The sequence below is a fragment of the Symphalangus syndactylus genome, chromosome 13 (genome assembly GCF_028878055.3).
Source record: "Symphalangus syndactylus isolate Jambi chromosome 13, NHGRI_mSymSyn1-v2.1_pri, whole genome shotgun sequence".
Lineage (NCBI taxonomy): Eukaryota > Metazoa > Chordata > Mammalia > Primates > Hylobatidae > Symphalangus > Symphalangus syndactylus.
The window spans coordinates 22,379,884-22,404,783 of record NC_072435.2 but is presented as its reverse complement, the minus strand read 5'-3'; the positions used below and the strand labels follow the sequence as shown (position 1 = coordinate 22,404,783).

Genomic DNA, 24,900 nt, shown 5'->3' with positions numbered 1-24,900 from the left:
TCAACAGCCCACAAGCTAGAAAATTGTGTGTGTGTGTGTTTGTGTTTTTTACAGGGTCTTATTCTGTCACTCAGGATGGAGCGCAGTGGCACGATCATGGCTTACTGAAGCCTTGCTCTCCTGGGCACCAGCTTCCAGCAGATGATCATGTTAAGTGAAATAAGCCAGTCCAAGTGATCCTGCCCGCTCAGCCTGGCTAATTTTTAAATTTTTTTGTAGAGACAGTGTCTCATTATGTTGCCCAGGCCAGTCTCAAAGTCTTGAGCTCAAGTGATCTTCCTGCCTTGGCCTTCCAAAGTGCTGGAATTACGGATGTGAACCAGCACACCTGGGCAAGAATTGTTTTTTATATTTTTAAAGGGTTGTAATATGAGCAAACCAGAGAAGAATATCCAACGTAGACCAAATAGCCTGCAAAACCTAAAATATATATTCTCTGCTCCTTTGTGGAAAAAAGCTTTCTGACCTCCGAAATAAAGATTTATTGACCACAACATGGACCTTCAGAAAAAAAGAATTCTGAAGGATACCTAGGGAGGACGCCTTCTCAGAGGAATAGGAATCCATTGACAAATTTTAAAGAATGTAGCAGCTCAACTGGGTTTACCTAATTTAAAGCTCAACATGCCTGTCAAGTGATAATGGATTGGAGGGTGCTGGGTAAGAGAGGATATGGGAGCAATCAAGATTCTCTTATGGTTTTCTGGGAGAGAAAAAGGAGAACTGATGGATTCAGGTGCACCTACCCAAACCTGGCTTGAGCAGGTGAGAGGCTGTAACAACGCAAATGTTAGGGCTGCCCTGGAGAAAAAGGATTACACCACCCCAAATTGGGTTTGAATGTTAAGACTGATGACACACACATACCCACACATACACACTCCAAGAGGGTATGAAGCTTATTACATAACAGGATTTCTGAAGAGAGCAGAGTGGGCTGTCCCAAGCTGGTCTGAATGTGGCTTGAGAGGACAGAGAAAGGAGGTGGGTTTGGGGTTGGGGTTTTATGGTGCTTAGGGGATGGGCCACAGCCAGGGGTACTGCATGGGGTTTGAACTCCCCACTGGCACTAGAAGAGGGGGTACCCAGGTTTTCTAATCAGCTTGTCCGGCTGTGGGGTGATAAGAAACAAACATCAAACATGGTCAAACTTTTAATAATCCCAAGGAAAGAGCAAGTCAAAAGTGGAGGTATGAACCTCAATGTCTGGGTGAGGCCTCTGGTTGGGCAAGGGTGGGACCATGGTCACCAGGGAAATAGGAGGCAGCCCTCTGGGGTCAAGGGGCCAAGGATGGTGACTGGAGTACGGAGAGGCCTGTGGTGAGGCAGCCACAGGCAGGAGCCGGGGTCGTGAACACGTCAGGGGGCCCCATTCATGTGGGGCTGATAAGGCCATAACAAGAGCAAGAAGAAAGACAAGATGGCGGCGCAGTGGAGCCTCTTCCTCCTGGGATATCCCTCCCGACCCCTCTAGTGGCAGAGCTTAGCACTGCGCTCGCTGCAAAGGAGCCAGGACAGCTCGGTTATTGGAGGGCCGGCACTGAACCTGTGGACTTAGAAGCTGGGAGGCAATTGACTGGTAACTGACACAGAAGCCCTGTTCCTTTCCCTTGCAGAGGTGTGAGCCTAAAGGTTCAGTTACTCTGGAGGCTGAGGTGGGGGGATCACCTAAGCCTGGGAATTTTGAGGCTGCAGTGAGCTGTGATTGTGCCACTGCACTCCAGCTTGGGTGACAGAGCAAGAGCCTGTCTGAAAAAAAAAAAAAAAAAAAGTCCTCTGGATGGTCAGGAGAGGACAGAGGAAGCGAGAGCAACAGAAGGTGGGCGGGGAGGGGGGGTGGAGGGGGAGAGAAAAGAAGATGGAGAGAAATTTGTGGACCCCAAGAATATAGCTCACCTAGAAAGATTGGAACACCTGAAATGGAAGTAGTGGCTTGGTACTTTCTTGTCCACAGGATCACAGAACTTGTAAAAGAATCCCGTGCACCAAATAAAGCATGCAAATAACAGGAAAATGCCAGAAAGCTGAACACCTGGGTGGCAGTCTGTGCACCCCCGTGAAGGAACGTGAACAAGTGGCTCCCATCGGTGTGCTGACAAGACACACACGGGCTGGAGGTGAGAGTTGTGATATTAAGGACTGAGGTGAACAGTTTTGAATGTTGGGATGTCAACAGAATGAGGATGCGTGAGGAGACGTTATCCCGTGTTATAGACGCGGAATACATTTTTTTTCTTACAATAAGAAGTTGAAGATCTGAGTGGATGAGAACTGGAGAAAGTAGGGATGCAGTGTCTCTTTGTCAATTCAGGTTTTGCACGGGGTAAGGTGGCTGTGTCTAAGCCGGTGCCACTAGCATCATACGCACCCAGCTTATGTTAAAAATTTAAAGTTAGAATGATTTTATAGCTAATTTGTATAGTTATGACGGATGTCCAGCAGATGGCAGAAAAGATCTTGTTCTAACAGATACAGCTAGATGGTTCTGCTTCTGTTTGACATTAAACACAACCAAAGCGTCAAACAACAGAAACGGTATATCTAACTAATATACCAGTGAATGAGCATCTTTTTTTTTTTTTTTTTTTTTTTTTTTTTTTTTTAAAATAAGCCTTCCTCTCCTGTTAGTGTGAGGCTAAATTTGGTGGTTCATATGATGGTTCACACGATCTGACATTTTTTTCTTGTACTCTTGTAGAATGTATATTCAAATTTTATAATGAGATATTTTATTATTATACAAATCATTGTTGTTAGTCCCAAGGTATTACATAAAGATAAATTGTGGTCGCTATATATAATTATATTCTAATTAGTGTATAGCCTATTTTATTTATTATACAATTTTAGGAGACCAATGTTTTTATCATCTTACCTATTAGTTGTAACAAATTCTAGGATAAACTGCTAACATTATTATACTATTTTTTCTGGTGTCAAATGAGGTCTTTGTAGCATGTGTCACAATGTTCTTCCTTTGGAAAGGGAATAATATTCCATTGTACAGATGGACCATATTTTATCTATTCCTTCAATGAACGCTTGGGTAGCTCCTATTTCTGAGCTATTGTGAATAACGTTGCAATGAACATAGGAGTATGAGTTCCTGCTTCCAATTTTTTAGGTACATAAGCAGAAGTGGCATTCCTGGATTATATCGTAATTCTATGTTTAATTTTTTGGGGGGCTGCCATGCTGTTTTCCTTGTGCATTAACAGTACACCAGGGTTCCAGTTTCTCCACATCCTTGGCAAAATTTGTTATTTTCTGTTTTTTGATAGCAATGGTGTGGTTTTGATTTACATTTCCCTAATTATTAGTGATGTGGAGTGCCTTTTCTTGTGTCCGTTGGCCATTTGTAGACCTTCTTTGGAGAAATGTCTAAGTTCTTTGCCCATTTTAAAATCATGTTGTTAGTGTTTTGTTGAGTTATGCATTCTTTATATACTCTGGAGATGAACCCCTCTTCAGATATGTAATGTGCAAATATGATATCCCCCTATTCCATTGGTTGCTTTCACTCTGTTGATTGTGACCTTTGATGCAAAAACTGTGAGTTTTAAAATATATATTTTCTTATTACAATTTTATTTAGGAATGATTGAGGTACAGTAAATGGCACATGTTATCTGTTTATAATTTGTCGTGTTCTGACATTTTCACAGGCTTTCTGCATTTTTAAAGCCGTTCCCATTGGAAACAGGAAAGGAACTTCCATTTTAGTTAGGAAAGCTTTTGAATAATATTTAGATAGTCCAAAAAATACACAAAGTGATATCTAATCTACAATTCCAAGAACATCAATATTGAGCAAAGCGTGGACAATAGCTGGCTGAGTGCACAAGGTGGGGAGTGGGGAGGGAAGCTATGGATTTGCCTGTGGTGGGGAAGACTTTGCCCAGTCGGCCACAGAGAATTAGAAAGTCTGCCGCCCGCTGCTGCCAATGAGCAAACAGAAAAACAAAAAACAAAAAACCCAACCTGCCTCAGTGCTCACAGGCAGACTCTGTGCCACAGCCCAGCGCAACTCTCCACCTGCCATCTCACTGTTTCACTCCCTCTAACGGGTCCACGTTGATTAATTCCCAAACCCCTCTTGCCTGTGACCCAAGGTGGTTTTTCCCTTTGGCTTTTTTTTTTTCTCCCTCAAAGAAGCTGTTTTTCTTGCCAGCCCTGAGATGGGTTGAATACATTGATCATAATTACACAGCCTGCCTGGACAGATGAAAAACACGGTGTCGCCTACTCTCAGGGTCCCTCGGAGGGTTGTTACGGTGGTTTTAATGAGTCCCAAAGCACCTGGCTCTATTTCTGCCCATCGAGCTGCTAAATTGGCATCAAAAAGTTAACTCTGAGGAGGCAGAAAACATGATTTGTTCATTGCTGGCCTCAAGGGTGACTTGATTTATTTCAGGGCTTATTTAAAAAACAGTAATTATTGCCTGTTTCTGATCTTGAAGATAACATACATGCATGTAGTGAATACATTTGGAAATTGTATTCCCATGAAACTTTTAATGAGATATTTGAATAGAACTTGTTAAGTAGCTGGTAAAGTTCAGAAGAGAAAATGCACCACTAAAAAACTACAAACAAAATAAAGAGAACAGTCAGGAGGAAATGCTTTAAAATACAGAAAAAAGGATAATGGAGAATATATGTCATCCATAATCCCACCACAAAGAGATGATTTTAAATTTTTTGGGTTTTTGTTTGTTTGTTTGTTTGAGACAGGGTCTTACTCTGTTGCCCAGGCTGGAGTGCAGTGGTGCGATCACAGCTCACTGCAGCCTTGACCTCCTGGGCTCAAGCCATCCTCCCGCCTCGGCTTCCTGAGTAGTTGGGATTATGGGTGCACACCACCACACCCGGCTAATTTTTTGTGGTTTTTGTAGAGATGGAGTTTTGTCATGTTGCCCAGGCTGGTCTTGAACTCCTGAGCTCAAGTGATCCTCCCACCTTAGCCTCCCAACCAAAGTGCTGGGATTCCGGAGTAAGCCACTGTGCTCAGCCTGTATTTTTAATATGTAGTGCATGTCCTTACATTTTTCAGGTGCGTGCGTGTATACATATATACATACACACATTACATATGTGTGTGCACATATCCACAGACACGTATTTTAAGATGCAGAAAAACTGGGGGAGACACTGAGGAGATTTAAACACGGGTGTGGCATGATTCAAATTTCATATTATTCTGGCAGTTAGTGTGGAGACAGATATAGGGGCAGATATAGGGGCAGATACAGATACAGGAGACACATACAGGGGCAGATACCATTCTGGCAGTTAGTGTGGAGACAGATATAAGGGCAGCCCCTGGTGGCAGGGACCAGTGGGCAGGTCACCCAGGGCTTGATCCCCGACATCCAGGCATGTGATGACTGTGTCCTGAGTTCAGGCAAAGGCTGTTGAAGCAGAAGAAATGTTTGAGAAGCAATGGAAAAATCAGGAGGCACGTGTTTTGCGAAGGATTATCCGTTGCAGATAGTGGTGAAAAAGAAAGCAAACAGGTGGTTTTGGGGTCCCCCCAAAAGGGAAACCCAAGGTGAGGAGCTGGTGGGAAGGGGAAATTAAATGCTCATTTAACTTAACATGTGGGATGTCCAGAGGTGTATTTGCCGTCAGGGGAATACCTGGGTAAGGGCTCTGGAATAGACACCTGACTTGGCCATCATTTCTAGAGGGGTTAGATAGCCCCTCAAAAGACAGTGTGGAGAGAAGAGCCACATGTCAGGCTTAGGTCTGAGAGGGGCGAGTTTGCAGAAGGAGTGATGGCAGGAGAGCGGGGAACCAGGGGTAACCCGAGTTTGGACAGAGGCAACGTGAATGGACAGAAAAGGAGAGATTCGAGTGAGATTAAGACATTGGAATCCCTGGAACTAGGTGACTGATCAGGGCTGGGAGGAGAAAAAAGGGAGGCAGGTGGAGACGAATCCAAGGGCGGATCTCCATGTTCCCAAGAGGTGTCACGGGAGGACACGGAACACTTGTCCCTGGGATATGGACTGCAGCGTCCCTGCAGTACTAAACAGACCACTGGTATGTGGGAGCGAGATGCCCACCGTTGTTACCTGGCTGAAGAGCTAGCTGGCCCCCTTTCACACCTGGCTGCTGCCTCCCACCACTGCCCGATCTTCTTAGACACAGGCGGAGGGGGACTCTGCAAGCCTTTCACACCTGGCTCCTGCCTCCCACTACTGCCCGATCTTCTCAGACACAAGCGCAGGGGGACTCTGCAAGCCTTTCACACCTGGCTCCTGCCTCCCACCACTGCCCGATCTTCTCAGACACAGGCGGAGGGGGACTCTGCAAGCCTTTCACACGTGGATCCTGCCTCCCACCACTGCCCGATCTTCTCAGACACAGGCGGAGGGGGACTCTGCAAGCCTTTCACACGTGGATCCTGCCTCCCACCACTGCCCGATCTTCTCAGACACAGGTGCCGGGGGACTCTGCAAGCCTTTCACAGGTTCCCAGAACTCAGCTCCCACCTGCCTCTTGGTGCTATCCCAGGGTAGTGAGGGGGTGTGGTTTCAGCACAACCAACCTTATCTTTTCTGTGAGCCTTTTCTGGGCCACCAATAGAGTCTCCCATAAATACTGAGCACTACTTATTAGGTCTCGTGTGGGCACAAGGGACACCGAGAGGAAATGGAGTCCTTGTCCTTGAAGGTCTCGTCTTCCAGTGTGGGGGTGACAGACACGCCTTCCAGTGTGGGGGGTGACAGACACGCCTTCCAGTGTGGGGGTGACAGACACGCCTTCCAGTGTGGGGGTGACGGACAGGCCTTCCAGTGTGTGGGGGGTGACAGACACGCCTTCCAGTGTGGGGGTGACAGACACGCCTTCCAGTGTGGGGGTGACAGACACGCCTTCCAGTGTGGGGGAGACAGACACGCCTTCCAGTGTGGGGGTGACGGACAGGCCTTCCAGTGTGTGGGGGGTGACAGACACGCCTTCCAGTGTGGGGGGTGAAGGACACGCCTTCCAGTGTGGGGGTCACAGACACGCCTTCCAGTGTGGGGGGGGTGACAGACACGCCTTCCAGTGTGAGGGATGACAGACACGCCTTCCAGTCTGGGGGAGACAGACACGCCTTCCAGTGTGGGGGGGGTGACAGACACGCCTTCCAGTGTGAGGGATGACAGACACGCCTTCCAGTGTGGGGGGAGACGGACATGCCTTCCAGTGTGGGGTGACAGACACGCCTTCCAGTGTGGGGGGTGACAGACACGTCTTCCAGTGTGGGGGGAGACAGACACGCCTTCCAGTGTGGGGTGACAGACACGCCTTCCAGTGTGGGGGTGACAGACACGCCTTCCAGAGTGGGGGTGACGGACACGCCTTCCAGTGTGGGGGTGACAGACACGCCTTCCAGTGTGGGGGGAGACGGACACGCCTTCCAGTGTGGGGGGTCACAGACACGCCTTCCAGTGTGGGGGGTCACAGACACGCCTTCCAGTGTGGGGGGTCACAGACACGCCTTCCAGTGTGGGGGGTGACAGACACGCCTTCCAGTGTGGGGGGTGACAGACACGTCTTCCAGTGTGGGGGGAGACAGACACGCCTTCCAGTGTGGGGGTGACGGACATGCCTTCCAGTGTGGGGGGTGACGGACACGCCTTCCAGTGTGGGGGTGACGGACACGCCTTCCAGTGTGGGGGGTGACAGACACACTTTCAAGTGTGGGGGTGACAGACACGCCTTCCAGTGTGGGGGGTGACGGACATGCCTTCCAGTGTGGGGGGTAACGGACACGCCTTCCAGTGTGGGGGTGACAGACATGCCTTCCTGTGTAGGGGGTAACAGACACACAAACACACTTGCTGTGGTTTTTGAAGACGATCACAACAGTCTCCCATCTGATCTGTTCAAATGTGTCAGGTCCTCATCAAGGGGTGGAGTTGGATTTCCATCCCCTTGCATCTGGGCAGGGCTGTGACTCGCTCGTCTCCAATAGAAAGTGGCAGAAGGGACATCGCGTGACTCCTGAGGCTAGGTCAGAAAAGACGACATAACCTCCCCCTTATGTGCACGAAGGCCTCAGTTCCCCTTAGCTGTCCCATTGTCCAGAGGCTGCCATGTAGTGAGGGAGCCCCACCTAGCCCACGACGCACGGAGAGGGCCTGAGACAGCATGAAAAGAGAGATCTGGTGGGGGGGCCCTGGCTGCTTCAGTCACCTGGAGATCCAGCTCTCTAGTCAGCAGAGAAGAGACCCTGAGCCATAACCACCCAGCTGAGCCCACCACCAATTTCCTGACCCCCAGAGACACTAACAGCACTGTTGTTCTGAGTCACTGAGTTTTGGGGTGACGTGTTATTCAGCTACAGAGAACTGGAACAGCATTGTGTCTTCTCACCCTGTACTTATTTTATTATTATTTTTTTAAAGAGAGATGAGGTCTTACCATGTTGCCCAGGCTGGTTTGAGCAACATGGTAGAACCATGAACTTCTGAGCTCAAGCAATCCACCAGCCTCAGCCTCCCAAAGTGCTGGGATTACAGGTGTGAGCCACCGCACCTGGCTGCACCCTGTAATTCTGATCTTACCCTTTTCTTATCTGGACCCTTGTGCGATTTCCCTGGGATCTCAGTCTCTAAAATTCAATCAGCCTTTTCTTTGGGATTTGGTTCCTGTTCATGCCTCTCATTTACCCGTTCTGTCCTCTCCGCCCCTTTTGTTTGTGAGAGGCACTTGTGAAATCTATGGAGGTATGCTTGTGGCATGTGTACTCAAAATTTTAGTGGCAGAAAATTCCTGTGTTTGAGTAGCTAAAAATGGATTTTAGGGGAGTTTCATACTCAGGATTTGTGTGCATGCCAAGCAGCTTATCTGAAAGTAAATGAAAAAGTTGGCCAGGCACGGTGGCCCACTCCTGTCATCCCAGCTCTTTGGGAGGCCAAGGCAGGTGGACTGCTTGAGCTCAGGAGTTTAAGATTAGCCTTGGCAATGTAACAAAACCCCATCGCTCCAAAAAATATAAAAATTAGCCGGGCATGGTGGCACATGACTATGGTCCCAGCTACTCAGGAGGCTGAGGTGGAGGCTAGTTGAAGCCAGGAAGTTGAGGCTGCAGTGAGCTGTGATCGTGCCCTTGCACGCCAGCCTGGGTGACAGAGCGAGACCTTGTTTTAAAAAAAAAAAAAATTAAAAAATTGTTAAATGCTGTAAAAAATGTTTTTAAAAAGAAAAAAGTTAATAAAAATAACAATAAAACAATATCGGCAAGGAGAACACCACTAACTTCAGGTTTGAGCCTCTGCTCTCAACTGGCAAAACTTTTCTAAGCTCTGTAATATCCACCAACCATGGACATATTAGAGATAATTTTAGGCAATATATAGATTTTGTTTTAGCAATTACATTTTTTTTTTACTTTTTTTTTTTTTCAAGACGGAGTTTCACTCTTGTTGCCTAGGCTGGAGGGCAATGGTGCGATCTTGGCTCACCGCAACCTCCGCCTCCAGGGTTCAAGCAATTCTCCTGCCTCAGCCTTCCTAGTAGCTGGGATTACAAACATGTGCCACCATGCCCGGCTAATTTTGTATTTTTAGTAGCGATGGGGTTTCTCCATGTTGGTCAGGCTGGTCTCGAACTCCCGACCTCAGGTGATCCACCCACCTCAGCTTCCCAAAGTGCTGGGATTACAGGCATGAGCCACCGCGCCTGGCCTTTTTAAAATTTTTTTAAATTTCTTTTTTTTTTTCCTTCTGGTGTTGAAACTAATATAATTACATATTTTAATGTGCAGTAAAATATCAGTAGGACAAAAATCTGCAATTTTATTGTGTTTAGGTATTGCTTAGGATAAAGCTACAGTGATCATCTAAGTAAACAAGTTAATATGTTTGAGGAAAATCAGTCAATAAAAAGTAATACTAATGTTCACATGGAATTGACAAAAAACTATGAGGTGGTACTTTCTTGAGAGAAGCTTGGGAAGCCCTGAGCTAGGAGATATTCTTCTTTTAATTTATAAACATTTGGAGAGCACTCTTTTTTGTAAATAAACTCCACAACCAACTGCAAGAAACTGTTACACTCATTTTATAGAAATGGAAAATGTGGCTGGGTGTGGTGGCTCACGTCTGTAATCCCAACATTTTGGGAGGCCGAGGCGGGCGGATCACCTGAGGTCAGGATTTTGAGACCAGCCTGGCCAACATGGTGAAACCCCATCTCTACTAAAAATACAAAAATTAGCCAGGTGTGGTGGCGGGCACCTGTAATCCCAGCTACTTGGGAGGCTGAGGCAGGAGAATTGCTTGAACTTGGGAGGCGGAGGTTGCAGTGAGCTGAGATTGTGCCACTGCACTCCAGCCTGAGTGACAGAGCAAGACTCTGTCTCCAAAAAAAAAAAAGAAAATATAGGGAGCCTAAGTGACAGAGACAGGAATTAAGTCCAAAGCCTGGCTGATGGCCAAGTTGATGTTGTCTACAGGATATGGTACTGATCTCCCAGTGGTAGCTCAGGGGCTGTGACATTCCTAGAACAGGCATCTAATCTGCCTCCATTAATCATGGAGGACTTCCTCAAGGAAGTGACATCTGAGCTGGGACCTTCCCTTAGCTCACGCACATCTTTCTCCTAAGCAAGGCCCCCACTGGTGAATGAAACCTAATTTTCTTTAGAGAGAACCCTGTTATCTGTCCAGTATTCCCCAGAAGAGGCTGGATAAAGCACAGACAGCTGCCTGACTTGAAAGTGTCTTTCAGGACTGGATCAGATCCATGAGCAAATTGAGAGACAGAGAGAGAGAGACAGAGAGAGAATCAAAATACAACTGAAAAGTGCCAGGGAGAGACAGAATCAAAATACAACTGAAAAGTGCCAGGGGAGAAAAAGAGATTATTTCTTCAGACTAATATCCTGTTGGGAAACACCAAAAACTGATATTATTGAAAATTTCATATGTACGATAAATAGCTTAAATAACAATTCAAGTCTTAAAGTTTGGCTATCACAATTTTTCTTTATTTTTGTTTGTTTATTGAGGTATAACTTACATATAGTGACGTGTACAATTCTTAAGGTTACAGTTTAATAAATTTTTACATATGGATAGACGGATAGATTCACATAACTATGACCCAGATAAGGAGACAGAATATTTCCAGTATGTCAGAAGTCTCCCTCTTGCCCCTCCAATCTGTGCCTACCTATAGGTAACCACTTTTCTAACTTTTTTTTTTTTTTGAGATGGAGTCTCACTCTGTTGCCCAGGCTGGAGTGCAATGTCAGCTCTCTGCAACCTCTGCCTCCCTCCCAGGTTCAAGTGATTCTCCTGACTCAGCGTCCTGAGTAGCTGGGGTTACAGGCGCCTGCCACGATGATCGGCTAATTTTTGTTTTTTTTAGTAGAGACAAGGTTTCACCATCTTGGCCAGGTTGGTCTGGAACTCCTGGTCTTAAGTGATCCACCCGCCTCAGCCTCCCAAAGTGCTAGGATTACAGGCATGAGCCACCGTGCCCGGCCCACTTTTCTAACTTCTATCATCATGGATTAATTTTGACTATTTTAGAGTTTCATAAAAGTGGTATTTTACAGTATGCAGTCTCGTTTCTAATTTTTTTTTTTTTTTTTTTTTTTTTGAGATGGAGTTTTGCTCCTGTTGCCCAGGCTGGAGTACAATGGCATGATCTTGGCTCACTGCAACCTCTGCCTCCTGGGTTCAAGCAATTCTCCTGCCTCAGCCTCCCAGTATCCCAAGTGACTGGGATTACAGGCGCCCACCACCATGCCCGGCTAATTTTTTTGTATCTTTAGTAGAGACGGGGTTTCACCATGTTAGCTAGGCTGGTCTTGAACTCCTGACCTCAGGTAATCCACCTGCCACGGCCTCCCAAAATGCTGAGATTACAGGCATGAGCCACTGCGCCCGGTCCTGATTTTCATTCAACATTATATTGATAAAAGTCATCCATGTGGTTGTATGTATCAATAGTTCATCCTTTTTATTGCTGTGCAATATTCCATTGATTTATTTATCCATTCCTTGAATTATCCATTCTATTGTTGATGGACACTTGGATTATTTCCAACGTTTATCTATATGTATAATTATGCTATAAGTCGTTTTGCGTATGTCTTTTGGTAGAAACAATACTTTTTTAAAAACAATTTTAGTAGATTATAAATTCCTTAGTGATGGGTAAGGTAGGAGCATGGGTTACTGAACATAGAGACACTTGGTAAGAACTCCTCACATGCACATCTGAATGATGCCTTGGGACTAGGCAGTAATCCTTTTCCCTTCTTGGGGCCAGGCATACCTCCGATGACTTGATAACAGCTTCAACCCTTCTTCCAAGAAGATTGCTCACACGCTCAACATTTAGCATAGGGCCGCTGGAATGTGGTGATATCTAAGGTTCTTCCAGCTTTGGCCTACATGAGACGGTGAGCTGGGTGAAGTGCATTTTAAGGGCAAGCGCTGAGCTCCAGTTTATGAGGAATAGCCCTTCAATGTGCCAGGAACATGTTATGTGCCCTCTGGGGCAAATAATATTTGCTTTTCCGAAAGCCAGAGCTTTGGGATCCCAGATCTAGTAAGAATCATCTTATTCATCTTCCTTTCATCTCCAAGCCAGAAGGAGGCTCACTGAATTTACAGGGATGGGGTTCCAAAGGGCATTAAGGAATCCTGCATCTATGCTATCAGGACCTACCAGTCCCAAGTGGCTTTGATAGATAAAATGTTCTGAGTGCCTTAACCCAGAAAAACTGCAACTCCAGACCCTGGATGTTCTAAATGAGGCAATCAGAACATCTTCCCATATTCTTTGGAAGAAACTCTAATACTTTCCTCTTTCTACTTCTACCTAAAACATCTGAAAAAGGGAGGCGAGAGAGGAGAGAATTATGCATTTAAACAAAGACCAGGAATTGCTAACATCACCATTTTTAAAGAAGTATAGATTTCATAAGAACCTCTGAGATGATGACAATGCATGATAATAACATGTAATACCAATAATAGCATTATGCTTCTATGAGCCATATAAATATTATATGCTATGCACATTGCTAAGTGTTTTACAACCTTCACCTCATTTATTTCCCCCTAAAAGTCTATGATTTTATGTAAGAGGAAAATGAAGCTAAAAGAAAAACTTTTTTTTTTTTTTTGAGATGGAATCTCGTTCTGTCACCCATGTTGGAGAGCAATGGTGTGATCTTGGCTCACTGCAACAGTGCTATCTTGGCTCACTGCAACCTCTGCCTCCCAGGTTCAAGCGATTCTCCTGCCTCAGCCTCCTGAGTAGCTGGGATTGCAGGCACCCGCCACCTCACCCAGCTTAATTTTTTGTATTTTTAGTAGAGATGGGGTTTCACCATGTTGGCCAGGCTGGTCTCGAACTCCTGACCTCAGGTGATCTGCCCGCCTCGGCCTGCCAGTGTTGCGATTACAGGCGTGAGCCAGCATGCCCAGCCCAAGAAAGACTTTTTGGACACTATCTCAGGGTAAGTGAGTAGCAGGATTGCGATTTACACCTGGATCTGACTCTCAAGCTCATGCTCATTCCACTACAGAAAATGACCTGTTTGTTCAGGTCTTCCTATTAACTGAGATCTTCCATCTTCCAGGAATGAAGCAGTACATTCCAAGAAAGATGTGTTATGGAAGTGACATCAGATCTGAATCCTGAAGTCAAAGTTTCATTTAGTAGAAAAACAAGGTAAGATGAGGCAGTGTTGGGAGACTGGACTAAAGAAGTATGAAGAGTCTGTATCACAGGTTGGCAAACTATAGTTGACCATTTGTTTTTATAAATAAAGTTTTATTGGGGCATAGCTAGCTCCCCTTGCTTATGTATTGTCTCCAGTGGCTTTCTCACTACAATGGCAAAGTTGAGTAATTGCAACAGGGACCATATGGCTAACAAAGACAAAAATAGTTACTATCTTGCTCTTGACAGAAAAAGTTTTCCTACCCTTGATCTACGTCACACTAAAGCTTTTAGTTATAAATGCTATCCTAGGGCTGGGCACAGTGGCTCATGCCTGTAATCCCAGCACTTTGGGAGGCTGAGGTGGGTGGATCACTTGAGGTCAAGAGTTCAAGGCCAGCCTGGCCTACATGGTGAAACCCCATCTCTACTAAAAATACAAAAATTAGCCAGGTGTGGTGGTGGGCGCCTGTAATCCCAGCTACTCGGGAGGCTGAGGCAGGAGAACTGCTTGAACCTGGGAGGCAGAGGTTGCAGTGAGCCGAGATCACACCACTGCACTCCAGCCCAGGTGACAGAGTGAGACTCCATCTCAAAAATAAATAAATAAATTAAATAAATGCTTATCCTGTATGTGAGGTTGAATAAATGCAAATCCTGTATGTGAAGGATTTGGAGTAGGGGAGACACATGGGCTTATTTAGGAATTACAAAAAAATCATTGTCAGATCCATCCTAGCACGGGGCACTCCCACGATAAAGGCATCAACAACAACAAAATCCCAAACCATCTTCACTTCTCAATCTTTCACCTTGAATATCATTTCAACAAATATTAATTGAGCGTCTAGTATGCATCTATACTCTATGTAAGTGGTTAAAGCTGTAAGCAAGCAGTAAGGCTTGAAACTTAAAGCTGGTGGAGAGTAAACTGAGGAAGTGAGCTTTCTCTTTAAGAGATCCAATGGAAGGGAGACTACGTACAGAACGACAGCAGCCAGAGGTTGCCTTAGAACACAAACAGAGCTGAACTTCTTGAATCAAGCAGGTTTTTTGGGTTCCAGTGGCAGAAATGGACTTTGGCTACCTTAAAAGAGAAATCACTGGAAGGAACTGGCAAGGGGTGGAGTTCAAAGGATTAAAGTGAAGGCTCTGGGTTTGGGACAGAGTGAAGCCTGGGAAACCAAGAGATTTCTGTATCATGAGCCACTCAACACTCTCACCTGAAAAGCATTAAATCTGCTTCTTCCACTCTTGCTTTACTCAATTCGAGATTTAAAGTGCCAGGTAAGCAGTCTGATTAGCTTGGCTTAGGACACAGGTTGGCTGGCTTTAGTGTAAAAATAAGGATCTGGTGCAAGAGCTTTGAGGTACCCTGCTTGCTTTCCATTATGAGAAAATGGGCACGTGCATTAACTATCCCACCAGGACCACACACAGTGGAGCAGAGGTAATTCTTCCAAAGGAAATCAGGGTATAGAGACTTAGCAGCTAAACAAGTTCACAAATGTCAATCACACCTGTATAGATTCAAATCCTACCTCTTCCAATTATTGGCTTTGTTGACTTTGGGCAAAGTTATCTCATTTGCAAAGAGAAATTATACTACTGAACTCCTAAAATTATGAGTTAATAGATATGAAGTGCTGAGAACCATGTCTGGCACATCATAATCACCCAATTAAGCTTACCTACTGAAAGTATTATGATTATTACTGCATGCTTGCTAAAAATAGCACCAAGTGGTAGAGCCCACGGTAAGATCTAGGCCCTCATTCCAAAGCTCCCACCCTTTCTGCCAAGCCAAGCTGCCTTTGCAGATCCAACCTCAGTTAAATGAGATGATAATGTGTGAAGTTGTTGGGGCAGGTGCCCAAAGAGGATGCTCAATTAGTGTCCAAGACTTTCTTCCTCTCTCCCCAAAGAAGTGAGTTGGCTTAGGCTTTGCTTTCTGCTTGGGAGATGCCCCCCGCTTTCTTTTTTTGAGACGGAGTCTCACTCTGTTGCCGAGGCTGGAGAGCAGTGGCGCGGTCTCGGTGCTCAGTTCAAGCAATTCTCCTGCCTCAGCCTCCGAAGTAGCTGGGACTACAGGTACCCGCCACCATGCCTGGCTAATTTTTTGTAATTTTAGTAGAGACGGGGTTTCACCGTGTTACCCAGGATGGTCTCGATCTCCTGACCTCGTGATCTGCCCGCCTTGGCCTCCCAAAGTGCTGGTATTACAGGCGTGAGCCACTGTGCCTGGCCGGAGATGCCCATATTTAATAGAGAACAAAGTGGGTGTAAGAGGGCCCAGGGAAAGCACACAAAGAGGGATGTTCCTGGTTTGTGCTATCATTCTCATGGCGGAGCCCACTCAGGTTTGTTGACAATCTGGCCCCTGCCTACCACTGTAACCTCTCTTCCCTCCACATTCCCATGAGCTTACCCTGCTCCATCCACAATGATCTTTCTGCGTGTCAAATTCCTTCTGCTTTTTTCTGCCTCAGGGTCCTTGCACAAGCTGTTGTTGCTCTGTCTAAGCTACTCTTACCCCAGATCTTCATTCAGATCTAAACGCAAATGTGACCATCTCAGTGAGGTCTCTCCTGAAAACTCTAGCTATGGCAGCATCTCAACCCCATCACTCTCCAACACATAGCCCTATTTTAGTTTCTTTGCAGCAATGACCACTACATGAAATTATATATGTGCTTGTCAATATTGTTGTTTGTCTTCCTACACCAGACTATAAACTCCACAGGGTTAGAGAAAGTGCATCCCCAACATTGAGACTGCTTGGTTCATAGAGGGTGCTTTCACATATATGGCTCTGTCAGAAGTCTCACAGCAACCCTGTTAGGTACATAGTCTGTTAAGGCCGAGAGGGAGCTTAGTATCATGATTTAGAGCAGTGCTGTCCAATATGGTAACCACCAGCACACGTAGCTATATAGATTTACATGTGTTATAATAAAATAAAATGAAAACTTCATTTCCTCAGTTGCATTAGCGTCACCTCAAGTGCTCAGCAGCCACACGTGGCTAGTGGCTACCATTCTGGGTAGCAGGGATACAGGATGTTCCTATCACTGCAGAAAGTTCTATTGGACAGGGCTGGTTTAGAGCATTCACTGCAGATGCATATACTTAGCTTCGAATCCCAGTCCTGCCAATTACTAGTGGTGTGATTTTGAGTGGACCTTATGCTTTTAGATCTCACTTTTTTCATCTATAAAGTGAAGCTAATAACAGTTCCCATCTCACAGTGTGGTAGGAGTTATTATAGGCAAAGGCTCTTAGAAGAGCATCTGGGATGTACTCAATGCTAGAAAAAGTGTCGACTGTTGCTATGACACCTCCATTTTTACCTCTTGAGAAACTGAGGTTCAAAGAAAAGACATCCTTGTCCTAGTGCACACAGCCAGAAGGTGGGGGGCGCTGAGGTTTGATCCCGCATCTCTATGATTTCAGAGCCTGGCTAAATCTGATGACACTTTTCAGGTGCCTTCTGGGAAAAATCCCTTAAACTTCTGACCCATTGCTCCCTTATCTGTTCAGTGAAGGACAGAACACTCCAAGGGCTCCTCTATCTAGGATAGATGGAAGGAGCTGCCTGGAGAGCCAGCCGGAGCCCAGGACATGGGTTGTCTATTCTAGGACTTGGGACTCCTTGGGGGTTGGGAAGTCAGTGCCCAGGACACAGAAGCATTGGTGTGGCTGAGCCGGTCACGCCAGCTGCAGCCGAGACCCCTTGTGTGGGTGCTGCCCCTGTGGGTGTAATGGCTCCTGCAGCAGGGACAGAATGCTCATCCCTCCCACCTGCTCAAGCTCTGGGACTACCCCAGGAACTGCACAGAGGGGTTGAACTATTTCCACTTATTTCCCTGTAGAAGCCTGAGATGCTGCTGCTGCTGCTGCTGGTTTAATTTTTAAATTTAGTTACTTTTAATACTTTTTAAATTTAGTTACTTTTAATATGCACAGTCCCTATGCTTGTACTGTTTGTTTTGTTTTGGTAACATGGGATTTTTTAATTGCTATTTTTAGAGCTTTTAACATATTTTTCTACATTAAAAATTTTTTTAATTGAGGTAAAATTCATATGACATAAAATTAACCATTTTAAGTGTACAATTCAGTGGCCTTTAGTGCATTCTCGATGGTTCAACCGTCACCCATATCTAGTTCTAAAATATTTTCCTTACCCCTCACCCCATCTCACTAAGCAGCTATTCCTCTTTCCCTCCCCGTTCCTAGTCCCCGGCAACCACTATCTACTTTCTGTCTCTAAGGGTTTACCTGTTCTGGATATTACATATCAATGGAATCATATGCTAGGTAGTCTTTTGTGTCTGGCTGCTTTTACTTAGCATAATATTTTCAAGGTTCACCCGTGTTCTAGCATGTATCAGTACTTGATTTCTTTTTACAGTTGAATAATATCCTATTATATGGCTATATCACACTTTACCCAATAATCTATTGATGGACATTCAAATCATTTCCACATTTTGACTCCAGTGAATAGTGTTGCTGTGAACATTCATGTGTAAATATTTGTTTAATTACCTGTTTTCAATTATTTTGGGTACATACCTAGGAGTGGACTTTCAGGGTTATACGGTAGCCTTATATTTAACTTTTTGAGAAACTGCCAAACTATTTTCTACAGGGGCTATACCAATTTACATTTCCACCAGCGATGTATAAGAGCTCCAATTTCTCCACATCCCCTCAATATACTTTAAAACATTCACGATGATATGGCATAATAATATAATAATTAATGATAATAATTGTTGCTCTCATTAATAGGAGGAAACCGAGGCTCAGGGATATAGTCAGTTGAGCAAGTTTATGCATCTGTGAGGCAGGCAGAATAACTGTCCCTGAAGATACCCACATCTAACTCCTGGAACCTGGGAGTGTGTTACTCTCAGATGTGATAAAAATAAGATTGTTAATCAGCTGACCTTGTGGGGAGATTATCCTGGATTACTGGGGTAGGTCCAACGTAATCACAAAGGATCTTGTAAGTGAAAGAGGGAGGGAAATGGGTAACAGAGGGAGATGGAATGATGAAAACAGAGAATCAAAGCAATGTACGGTGAGAAAGACTTGACCGGCCATCGCTGGCCTGAAAATGGGAGAGGGCTGGAGAGAGATTTGAAGACGCCATGCTGTTGGTTTGGAAGATGAAGGAAGCCGACAGGAGTCAGGAATGTGGGCAGCCTGTAGAAGCTGCAGAAGGCAAGGAAACAAATTCCTCCTAGAGCCGGCAGAAGGAATGTAGCTTTACCAACGCTTTTCGCTCGATCAACCCGCTTCAGACTTCTCAATTCCAGAGCTGTATGATAATAAATCTATGTCGTCTTAAGTCACAAAATTTATGGTAATTCATTACGGTAGCAAGAAGAAACTCAGGCCAGCCGTAGTGTGGTGGGGCAGCGATCGGCATCCACACTGGATTGACTCAGTGTCTGTGATTCTAACTGATTGACTGTCTGTGACTACAACGACCAGGTTTTTTGCCGTCTTCAGGTCCAGCACCACTTCCCTGCTCCACATAGACATGAGTGGATCTCACAAACATCACGGTGGGTGAAAAAAAAAAAAAAAAAGATCCAGCACTATGGGAGGCCGAAGCAGGTGGATCATGAGGTCAGGAGTTCGAGACCAGCCTGGCCAAAATGGTGAAACCCCGTCTCTATTAAAAATACAAAAGTTAGCCGGGCGTGGTGGCGCATGCCTGTAATCCCAGCTACTCGGGAGGCTGAGGCAGGAGAATTGTTTGAACCCAGGAGGCAGAGGCTTGCAGTGAGTTGAAATTGTGCCATTGCACTCCAGCCTGGGCGACAGGGCGAGACCCCGTCTCAATAAATAAATAAATAAATAAATAAATAGCAAGTTGTGCAAGAAAGATTCAGTGAAACCCCATTTAAAATAAATGTAAAAACACACAAAATAATATTAGACAGGTGTACTGGAGCCAGCTGATGAGGGTCAATTGTTAATGTTTTCAGTTTTGTACATTTAAAACATTTTTAAATTGAGGTAAAATTCCTCAATAACATAGCCCAATACTCAAAACTAAATTGTATAAACTTAAACATAAATAAGTTATAATAAAAATAAAGTAATAAGCACTAAAAGCTCATCACTTCCTAGTTGTGGCTCCCCAAACATGGTGGCGGTGGTGGTTGGTGGGGGGTGGGTGGGGCAGGTGCTGCTGTGTAATCGATGGGGGCCAGAGATGTTGCTAAATATCCCACAAAGCGTGAGACAGCCCCCACCACAAAAACGATCTGGTCCTAAATGTCAGCTGTGCCAGCGTTGAGAAATCCTGATCTTTCCTAAAGCATGAGTTCCTCATGAGCAAGGCCAGTATCTGACTCATCTCTGTCCCCAGATTGCAGTCTGGCAGAGCGGATAATGCTTAAGAATATTAATGATGTTCTACACCCCAGGCATTTGTTGCATTTAAACCCTAGTGTTATGAGTTAGGGACTATGATTATATTTGATAAAGCAAAGAAACAGCTGTGCTGGTAATGAGGCTGCTAAGGAAGGATGGAAAATCGAAACGTAGGACTAATCAGAAAAATCCAAATATGCTCCCCCAACCAATCACAATGGCCTCTGATTAACCACTGCCAGCTTCCTTATGCCAACAGCCTCCAATCAGGCACTCTTGAAGCCTTCTCTTTCTTTCACTATAAGCTTTCCCACTACCCTGCCTGCCTTTGAGTCTGTGCCAAACACAAATGGTGTCAGTGGACTCCCTTATTATAGCAAGCTCTGAATTAATAGCCTTTGCTTGTTTTCACTGGGTGGTCTTTACTTCCACATAGCAGCGGATGTGAAAAGCCTTCCGCATGTTGCACGCCTTGTTTCTTCTCCTCGTTATAACAAATCCTGTAGTATCACGTTTTCCCGGTGATGAGTTGCCAGGACCATGCGCTCACAAAGGAGGGGAGCTCTGGAATAGGGCAAATGGCCAAGAAGAACTCTCCCCTCCAGCCTAGTCTGAAGGATCGCTGAGGTATCCCCTAATGTACACGAGATGGTCCAGCTCATACTAGGGACTGAAACATAGCACCAGAGATGGCGGCAGGACAGAGTCCCCTGCAAGAGTGGACATCCCTCCACGCCTGGAACTCTTTCCTTCCAGGACACCACACACAACCCTCTGTTTCTATCAGGCTTGAAGGAAGTACCATAGAAACCTTCAGAGCTTAGACAGACCAGTGGTCTCTACACTCTGCCTTTATTCCAGGAGTCCAGAGGGATACTGGGTCAAGTTCATATTCCCACTGACAGCTAAAGCTCTTGACTGTCCAAGCAATTTCTAAGAATTACCAGTGGAAACAGTTCCCTGTGGCTGCTATGAAAAATTATTACAAACTTAATGGCTACAACAATACAAATTTACTATCTTACAGCTGTGATATGATAGTATCACATGAGATTACAAATACCATTATCCCAATTTTACAGATGAAGAAAATGAAGCACACAGTGGTTAGGTAACTTGCTTAGGGTACATAGCTAGTAAGTGCTAGAGGAAAGTATAAACGTAGACATCTTTGGAAAGGAATATACACAAAAATGTAAAGACAATACTCACCTCTGAGTGGAAATATGATAGATGTTGTTTGCTTGCTTTGTTGTTTTTCTGAAATTTACAGTATGTCTAGGACAAGGGTCCACAAACGTTTTCTATAAAGGACCGGACAGTAAATATTTTAGGCCTTTTGGCCCAGATGGTCTCTGTCACAACTACAAAGCTCAGCCTTGTAGCCTGAAAGCAGCTGTAGACAATACATAGTGAAATGGCATGGTTGTGTTCCAATAACACTTTATTCGTGGACACCGAAATTCACATTCTATATAATCTTCATGTCATGAAATATTTTCTTTTGTCTTTCCCCTCCAACCATTAAAAAAGGTAATTACTCTTAGCTCATAGGCCCTACAAAAACAGGAGGAGGGCAGGATTTGGCCAGCAGATTACAGATTACAGCAGATCACACTCAGCATGAAACTGTTCTAAAATGTTGCCTTAAGATGAAAAAGCAGGTAACAGTTCTTTGGTCAGCAGTTGGTGGCGTGGGCACAGGTCTGGAGACCTGCCAGCCTCCAGGCAGGCTAGAGGGCAGGTGTGGGCAGTTAGTTTTGTCCCTGGAGCCTGGGAAGACGGTGGGTGACCAGAGAGTCCTGTCTATCCTGAGAGGAGAACATTCAGCCCAAATCCCAGTCCCACTATGCACAGATCAGAGCCATTTCTGAAAATGTCGCTGCTGATTCTGCTTTTCCTGGGATTGGCAGAAGCCTGTACTCCTCGTGAAGGTAACGCTTCCAGCCACGCCTTGTGTCTCCTACGTATTTTCTTACAGCTTGGCAGGCTCTCATGGGCTGGATTCAGAGAGAAGCTCCCGAAGTCTAACAGACTTCTTCTTGCTTCCCATTTAGACATTCACATTTCCCTTGATGGACACGGTGGGGTGAAAGAGTCTAGGTTGCTAGCCCCTGCCCTTGGAGATACACTTGTGTCTGCATCCTGGTTTCTATCACTGATTCTTTGTGACTTTGGGGAGACATTGCTTCTGCAGGCCTTGCTGTCCTCATCTGACCAACGGGGCTCACAAGAACCCCCAGTTCATGGGACTGTTGTATGTCATTGACGAGCTTATGTTGTGCAGTGCCTGGAAGTCAACATTACTGTAGTTAGATAATTCTAGTGAGACTCCAGACTTTTGCGATGTAAAGACACCAAAGAGTATATTGGGAAGAGGACTTGGGTCTCGCCATAACTCTGAGTTCCCATTTCCTCATTTGATCCACAAATGTTTATTCCTGGTTCTTTCCATGGGCTTGATGCTGGGAATACAGTGATGAAAAAGACAGAAATAGTTCTGTCTTCATGGAATTCTCATGCTAAACAAACACTTTCTAGTGTGGGGATTCGGAGACGGCCTCTCTAGAAAAGTCACATTTGAGGTAAGGAATAGGAGCTAGCCAGCTGAAGAGTTAGGAGAGACTATTCCAGGCAAAGACTAGAATATGCAAAGGTCCTGGGGCAGAAGGCACTGAGTCCCTTCATCAGAAAGAGGCCGGTGTGTCAGGAACGTGGTAGACAGAAGGAGGGGCATGGCGGTGGGGCTGTTACAAGTAAGAAGAGAGAGGAGACAGGAAACAGAATAGACAGGGGTATGTGGGTCACAGGAAAAATTCTGGATGTTATCCTAAGGGAAAAGGAAGCTGTTAAAGGGTTTTCAGCAAAGCAGTGTCATATTTAGGAGTGTGTGTGTGTGTGTGTATGTGTGTGTGTGTGTTTGTGTGTGTTTAAATAATCCGTCTTGCCCCTCAGGAAAGAATGGATTAGGTGGCAATCAGATTAGGGGCAAACACACAAGTTAGAAAACGTTTTGGTCATCAGGGTGAAGATGGGGATAAGTAGAAGGTTATGAGACACTGAAGCTCACAGGATTGAGTGATGGGTCAGATGCTGGTGGTTGGGGATAGAGAAGCACGCAGAAAGGCTCTCTTTATACATACATATATTTGCAACTGGGTAATTGAGGCTGCCCTTAACTGAGATGAGAAAACTCTGTAGAGGTCGGGCGCAGTGGCTCACACCTGTAATCCCAGCACTTTGGGAAGCCAAGGCGGCTGGATTATTTGAGGTCAGAAGCTCAAGACCAGCCTGGCCAACATGGTGAAAACCCATCTCTACTAAAAATACAAAAATTAGCCGGGCATGGTAGTGGGGGCCTGTAACCCAGCTACTCAGGAAGCTGAGGCAGGAGAACCACTTGAACTCAGGAGGTGGAGGTTGCAGTGAGCCGAGATCCTGCCATTGCACTCCAGCCTGGGAAACAGAGCAAGACTCTGTATATTTCAAAAAGAAAAAAAGAAAGAAAAAAAGAAACTCTGTAGAGGAGCACGTTTTTAAAAATATTTATTTTGAAATTATTTTAGACTTAGAGAAAAGTCACAAAAATTGAGTTTCTGAATATTCTTCACCCAGTTATCTCAGCTGTTAACATCTTACCTAACCATAGCACAATGACTAAAAGCAAGACCCAACACCAGAACAAAACTAGTAAAGAAATTACAGACCTTATTCAAATTTTACTAATGTTTCTACTAATAGAAAAACTATTCTATTTGAGGATGCAATCCAGGATCCCACCTGGCATTTTCAATTAAGTTGTTTTTTTTTTGCATAAAATCCAGCTGTTGCTGAACCATGTCGCATTTTGTTATCCCATCTCCTTTGGTCTTGTGATTTGTCCTTAGAATGTGTGACTGAACCTCCTCAATCTTTGTCTTTCATGACCCTGAAACATTTGAAGAGCTCTGATCAGTTGTTTTGCAGAATTTCTCTCAATTTGGGTTTGTCTGAAGCTTTCTCATGATTGGACTGAGACTATGCATTTGGGGTAGGAATACTGCAGAAGTGGTCTCATACCCTTCCCAGGGAATTACAGCAGGGACCACATGATGTTGATGTGTCTTATTAGCCATGGTGTTAATTTTAGTCACTCGGCTAAGGTGGTGTCTGCCAGATTTCTCCACTGTTAAGTTACTATTTTCCCCCTTTGTAATTAATACATATGCTGGAGGAGAAATTTTGAGGCTATGCAAATACCCTGTTTCTCCTCCAATGTTTGCCCATTAATTTTAGCATCCATCTGTGGATCTTGCTGCAGAAATGATTGCTACAGTGCTTCTCCAATGGTAATTTTCTATTCCCCTTATTCCTTCTACATATATTCAATGGAATTTCTCTGTAAGGAAAAGCTGACTTTTCTTCCCCATTTAGTTATTCAAGTACTGTATTTATTTATATCAGTGTGAACTCAGGGGTATTTATCATATTGGTTGGGTGCAGTGGCTCAAGCCTTTAATCCCAGCACTTTGGGAGGCCAATGCAAGAGGATCACTTGAAGCCAGGAGTTTGAGACCAGCCTGGGCAACATAGTGAGACTCATCTCTACAAAAAGTAGTAAGAATAAAGAAAAAGTATTGCATTAACAGATTATTTTTTGATGGATAGGAGTCTGATGACCACAGATTCTTTTTTGAACAGGCTAAGCTTGAAGCACCTGTAAGACGTTTGGGACATCCATAGATAGGAAGTTCTGTGAGAACAGAGTTTGGCGTGTCTAGTGTACTCTTATACCAGAACTTCTCTTCCCAATCAGCCTTGCGAATACCTACAGAGCAGAGGTTG

General features: G+C 44.9%; 2 protein-coding genes across 17 annotated transcripts in view; one reads left to right on the top strand and one right to left on the bottom strand.

Annotated features, from left to right (window-relative positions):
* LOC129461114 (zinc finger and SCAN domain-containing protein 5A) overlaps positions 1-24,900 on the bottom strand; it is an 84,714-nt gene that overhangs the window by 28,485 nt on the left and 31,329 nt on the right. The window lies entirely within an intron of this gene.
* Positions 21,926-24,900, top strand: part of EDDM13 (epididymal protein 13) — a 28,297-nt gene continuing 25,322 nt past the window's right edge. Inside the window, exon 1 of the mRNA XM_055236169.1 lies at positions 21,926-22,010. Coding sequence (XP_055092144.1) covers positions 21,926-22,010 — 85 coding nt within the window. The remainder of the gene's footprint in view (positions 22,011-24,900) is intronic.